Here is a 6417-nt window from a genome sequence, read left to right on the forward strand (position 1 = left end):
AATAATAATAATAATAATAATAATAATAATAATAATAATAATAATAATAATAATAATAATAATAATAATAATAATGATAATAATAAGTAATAAGTAAGTGATTTAGTAATAATAACAGTAGTAATAAACAATTGTAATAATATCATTATCATTATTATCCTCATTGTTCTTCATTAAAACGTTATGTTTGTATATATGTATATATGTATGTATGTATGTATATGTGTATATATGTATGTAAGTGGCTTTCTTTCAGGTTTCTTCGAGGTTACGGCACGGAAGGAAACGCACGATCCTTTTTGAAATTTTCGTGAATTCTAACAAGATAGGCGGATTTTAGTTTACTTTTTTTTCATGTATCTTACTTACTCCATCATTTTTCTTCTCTCATCTTTTTTTTCAACGACGTGGTCATAATTTATATATTCTCGACGAAAACGTTTTATAGATCATGATAACATTTCAACGTTTCCCTTTTCCTTCTATTTCTTTACTATTTATTCTTTTCCTGCTTTCTCTCTCTCTCTCTCTCTCTCTCTCTCTCTATTTCTCTATTTCTCCTTTTTCTCTGTCTATCTCGAGTTTTATAGACCTGACAGAAGAGGCATGTGGATCGAAGATGTTATTAGATATTAGTAAAACCTGCAAGAAAGACTGAAAGATATTTACGAACTGTTAGGATTTTTTTAGAAGTTTATCCTTCGAAGTTTTCCGAAAATTTCGCTTTTCCATACAATTTGCTTTTATCGAATTTTTTTATAGAGTTTCGTGAAAGATGTTACTGAAGTAAACGAGAAGACGACCGGCGAAGGTGAATACTATTTATCGAAGAAGCAAGCGAGCAAGCGAGCGAGAGATAGATAGATAAATAGAGAGAGAGAGAGAGAGAGAGAGAGAGAGAAAGAGAGAGAGAAAGGAGAGTGGAAAAATGAAAAAAATTTTTTAAAGCAAGAACTATAACGAAGAGCATCGAATAAGAGTGGTCGCTCGACAAAAAAGTCGCATCGATCATTACCGAGTATTACGATCGTCAAGAATCTCATTGTCATATCCTCGTTAAAAAAGAAACTATCGAGAGAGAAAGAGAGAGAGGAAGAGAGAGAGTGAGGGAAAGTGAGAAAGAGAAAAAAGAGAGAGAGAGAAAGAAAGAAAGAGAAAAAAGAAAGTTAGAGAAAAGAGACAGAGAAGAAGGAAGGAGGAAAGGTAGAAAAAGAAAAAAAGGAATGATAAAAGCGAAAGGTAGGGCACTCGTTCGCGACGATTCAAAGAACGCTCGAGAAACGACGACGAGGATGACAACGACAACGAGAACGATGACCACGAGGATGAAAATAAGAGTAGAGAGAGAAAAAGTAAAAGAAGAAAGAAAAGAAGAAGAAGAGGAGGAGGAAGAGATGAACCGGAAAAAGCAGGAAGGAACCGTTGACGTCACTACGTTTTGCTTGCGTGAAATCTTACAAACATGGCGTCAACGTCGTAAGCGCAAATCGTAATAATTCTTCTGTTTATTGTTGTTGTTGATGTTATTGTTGTTGTTGTCGTTGTTGTTGCTGCCGTTGATGTTGTTGTTGTCATTGTTGTTATTCCTCTCGTCGAAGGAAGGAAGATGGTCGTGTTTCCAAAACTGGCCGCATCCGACGATCCTGGAGCCGTATAAAACGGCTTCCTTACGTCTTGCGTCATGACGTATTAGCCACGAAGACTTCGTTCAAGAATAAGAGCAAGCATCGTCAACGTCAAAACAACGACGTAACTATTGCTACTAGACGTCAACGATGGACCCGAGTTGCAACCGTCTTGCTGACAGCAATATGTTCTCGTACTCCAAGCCTCTGTAAAAATACAAAGTAAAAAGGAACGTTTATTTAGTTTTGTAAAAAATAATTTCTTTTTTTGTCTTTTCTTTTCTATGGTATATAAGCATATTTGATTTATACAATTTAATTTTTAGAAAGTATTAAAAAGTTATCAAATAAAAAGAAATATTATAAGATGAAATTATACCACAATATATTAATTTTTATAGGATAAATTAAAAGCACGAAATTTATTTATATTAATATAAATATATATGTATATAAATTGATAACTAGATTCTTGTATGCCTATTGATGTGATTAAGGATAATTATATTTTTGTTTAATTATTCTGATTTGTATATACAAAAAAAATTTTTATAATGATCGAGATTAACAAAGTATAAGTTCTACGTATTAACAAACGGATTTTCCTGCGTTCGTAATGAATTGAAAATCGAAATATCATTCAGTAACTTTGCACAAACAAATCCATTTCGTACGGTCTCGTAATTAAGTAGGACGAAATTAATCGCTAGTTTGAATAGTGTATTTATGTTTATATGTTGTGTTTATATTTGAAAGACGAATGACATAGTCATTGGACGTAGTTAGACTACCATCGACCGAGGAATCGATATGCACATCTCCTTTTGATGTCTATTTACTGTAGGAATGTCATTCGAAGTAGTATACTGATTCCATTCGAAATCCGGATATCGTTTTGCTCTGGCTATTGAAATTTAGACTAGTTCTCTCTCTCTCTCTCTCTCTCTCTCTTACTCTCTCTCTCTCTCTCTCTCTCTATCGCTTTCTCTCTTCCTCTCTACCTATCTATTCATTTATCTGCGGAATTGCTTGAATAACTCGGACTAAAAAATGTTTGAATATATGTAGATATCAATTATATTGTAAGAATCTCTCGACAATCATTTTTAAATGCAAAATATTGCATTTATAATGCAATATTTATTATTATTATATATTTATTATTAATATATAATTTTTTAATTTTTTATATTTTAAAATCATCTTTAATCATTCGAATGTTGAATTATAATGAAAAGAGAAAAAATAATATTCGAATGTAAAACAATTTTAATCGCTCTCGTATCCTCGTCGTTTCGATTTAATGTACCATAAGTTTTACTAACAGGTAATATTCCTGTGTGGTTTAAAGGAATATAAGAACAGTAGTTGAATTTAATTTATCGTGGATATTAATATAAAGAGAAGAGGAAAAGAGGAGCAGATAGGAGGAAGAGCTGAAGCATAATAATCAAGGTCACAGATAATGGGTAATAATTTTTTACGATAATAAAGATTTTGTAAATTTGTCTTCGAGAAATTATGACCCTTTCTAGTCGCTAGCAACCGTGCATTAAGAACAAGAAAAGACGAGACCTCGTATACGAGGACAAATTTTCTTATAGAAATAAACTTTCGAATAATCTGGCATATGCGTGTGTGTATGCTTGTAAAAACGACGATACATCTAATTGTAAGATATTCTTACTGTGAAATTATTAATTAGAAGAATCATCAATTGTGGAAATTATGGATTCGCGCTAGTTTTGAATTCGAAAATGTGAAAAATCGTTTAATCGTGAATTCAGCAATAATATTAAATACTTCGGAAATTATTCATCTTGTTTCAATCGAATGTATGGCAATTAAATATTATTCGTATATCGGATATCCATATTCTCTGATAAATTTCAAGTGTTTGTTATACCCATATTACAAAATTGTTTGATTTTGAAAATATTTTCTAGATAAACAGATACATATATGTACTTTTTCGAAAGCAAGTCTTTTACAATTTTTCCTTCAAAAAATATTAAAATTATTCTTTTAAAAAAATAATACTTTTCATGTTGTTATAATGTAAAAGTAAAAAAATAATCAAATGAAAAGAAAACAATGAAAATGAGAAAACACGTATTGATTTTTGATACATAAATAAATCTTGAAAAAGTCACTCCTTTAAAAAAGTCGAAGAAACATGAAAAAAATCGAGATAAAAGATAAGCGAAGCAAGTTAGTATCTAAGCAGCTGAAAATACTATCTTTTTTCGAAATATATAAATTGAGCAAGCGAGTAATAAAGTGAACGTTCATACTTTGAAGGTATTATTTGAATCTTGTAAGTAAGTAAGTACTTATTTACTCATAATTTTTGACGTTGCGATATACCCATTAAATGTTATTAGTACTTCTATAGATGCACGTTTTACTCTCTTACTCGTTTAAACTCTTTTATCAATCTTTTTTCCAACATAACCGCAAAAAGAAAATGTTTTTGTCAACAATGTTCCTCAATTTGTTCTTAACTTTTTCTTTATACAAGGGAAATCATATGTTCGTTGGGAAGACTCTAATCAAAAATCTTTAATGCGTTTAATTTTTCCATTTTTTATTTCTACCTCTCTTCATCTCTTTTTTACAGATATCTTTGTAAAGAGTTGGAAAGGGAGAAAGAGAGAGAGAGAGAGAGAGAGAGAGAGAGAGAGAGAGAGAAAACATGCGGGCAAAACACGATCAGAAATCAATGATAACCATTCGTCGATGTTCGAGCAATATCGGCCATTTCGAACGTATGACACCAAGAAAAAAAAGAGAGAGAGAGAGAAAGAGAGAGAGAGAGAACATATTCAGTTGGCTACCGATTGGAAATTTACGAGCTAATCGCAAAAAATCTACCCTAATAAATTGCAACTTTAAGGAAAGGAAAGTTGAAGAAAAAAAATACTATCTTGCTGACACAGCTACTGATTTTGCAGAGATAACATCATTTTGTTTAACGTGATCTATATCTTAAAGTGTTTCGATGACTTGTTTTTCTAATAATCATGATTCTTAGAGTTTAATTAATTATTTTTTTATTGCTTGATAATTTCCATGTAAAAATTTAAAAAGTAAAATTGATATAATGAATAAAATGAAATAAAAAAGAATATAAATATTAATTGAAAGTTAAAGAAGTTAAGAAAAAAAATAAAAAAAATAGAAAAAGATAAAGAAGTGAGAGAGAATAAGAGGTCAAGAAAGAGGACGCAAGAGTCGGATAAATCTGCTTACGTTTAAAGATTTTCAGTGGTTCGCCACAATACTCGTAATGCATTCTCTACTACTACTACTACTACTACTACTACTACTACTACTACTACTACTACTACCACGTAATACATACATATATACTTATATATTTATACGTTTTCCACGTAACATGTTCGTTTTATCCTTTGCACCTGTGCTCGCTCCTCTTCTATCTATTTCACGTATAATATGTATAAGAGCACGGTTCGTTTTTCTCGAAGAGGATGTGACAAATTTTTTTGCTACTTGTAAAAATTTTACAAGTAATACGAGTGGAATGTGTTTTAAACCTTTTGGGAAATTCGATCAAACACGTGGTTCACACGGAGAAGAGAAAAAAATTTTTTTTTCTTAACAATCTTTTATATTTTTGGTTCACTTTAAAAAGTTTATCCATGTGAGAGAGGGAGAGAGAAAAAAAAAGAAAGAGAGGAAGAGAGAAAAAGAAAAAGAGAAAGAGAGAGAGAGAGAAAGAGAGAGAGAGAGAGAGAGAGAGAGAGAGAGAGAGAGAGAAGGAAAGAAGAAAAATTCTTTTATTAACAAATTTGCGGCGGTGATTCGCTCGTTTTTCTATAAATATTTCGAAACAGATATTAGCATGAATTTTAATAATTCAAATAATATATTCAAATTATATACAGTAGCCCGTGCGAAGTGTTAATTATTCAATTATGGTAAGTATATAATATAAATATCCTTATTACTGTTCTACTGTGTTATCTAAACAAGAATATTATCATAAATATGAACTGAATTTCTAAGTTTTACGTAATCCCATGACATATCACTGGTATCAAATCTGACATGAAACAAAGAGGTTGAAACGTCTCTAAACGTTGGGAGCTTAGTTTTATATTTTTCTTTCGAATTTTTCATATTGTCTGGAAACTGCATACACGATAAACCCTGAACGCTATAGTCTTTTTATAATACATAAACAAGTTTAATATGTATATATATATATATATATATATATATATATATATATATATATATATATATATATACGAGCTTATGTGAATATTTCTAAGTAGTTGGATAGCTATGTAAAAGATATTCATGTACCTTTATGTATGTATGTATATGTAAATATTTCATGCCAATGACACAGATTAGGATTAGAAAAGTTTCGCCCAACTTTAATCGTTTTTCCGAGAGTCTATTTTGACGACTAGAAACGACGGTTATGTTGGATTAGTTCGCTTAGTTTAATTGCATTATGCACATCCCCAAGGTACGTACACATATACTCTTACACAACGTTAGAGTTTTTGTCAAAAATTTTCTGGATTCGAGTAAGTACAGTTTAAAAGATTATGTTTCAATAAATTTAAGAATACATAGGCAGTTATATAAGCATATACATTCTTTTAACTTATTTGCATCAAATCGGTTTTTCTAATTTAATATTTAACTATTATTATAATTGAACACCGACAGGAAAGTTTTTAAAATAAACACATTATTTGGAGAATAATTTTCTGTTTGAAAAGTGAAAGAAAAAGAAAAACTAAAGAGGAAA

At 30.3% G+C, this 6417-nt stretch overlaps 1 protein-coding gene across 7 annotated transcripts in view; it reads right to left on the reverse strand.

The window, feature by feature from the left end:
• Positions 1-511: 511 nt before the first annotated feature.
• Positions 512-6417, reverse strand: part of LOC124425866 (lymphocyte antigen 6D) — a 67778-nt gene continuing 61872 nt past the window's right edge. For all 7 annotated transcript variants that reach the window (XM_046966860.1, XM_046966861.1, XM_046966862.1 and 4 more), the window contains one exon: positions 512-1832. In XM_046966860.1, coding sequence (XP_046822816.1) covers positions 1690-1832 — 143 coding nt within the window. In that variant the 3' untranslated portion in view covers positions 512-1689. The remainder of the gene's footprint in view (positions 1833-6417) is intronic.

This window comes from Vespa crabro, chromosome 8 (genome assembly GCF_910589235.1).
Source record: "Vespa crabro chromosome 8, iyVesCrab1.2, whole genome shotgun sequence".
Classification (NCBI taxonomy): domain Eukaryota; kingdom Metazoa; phylum Arthropoda; class Insecta; order Hymenoptera; family Vespidae; genus Vespa; species Vespa crabro.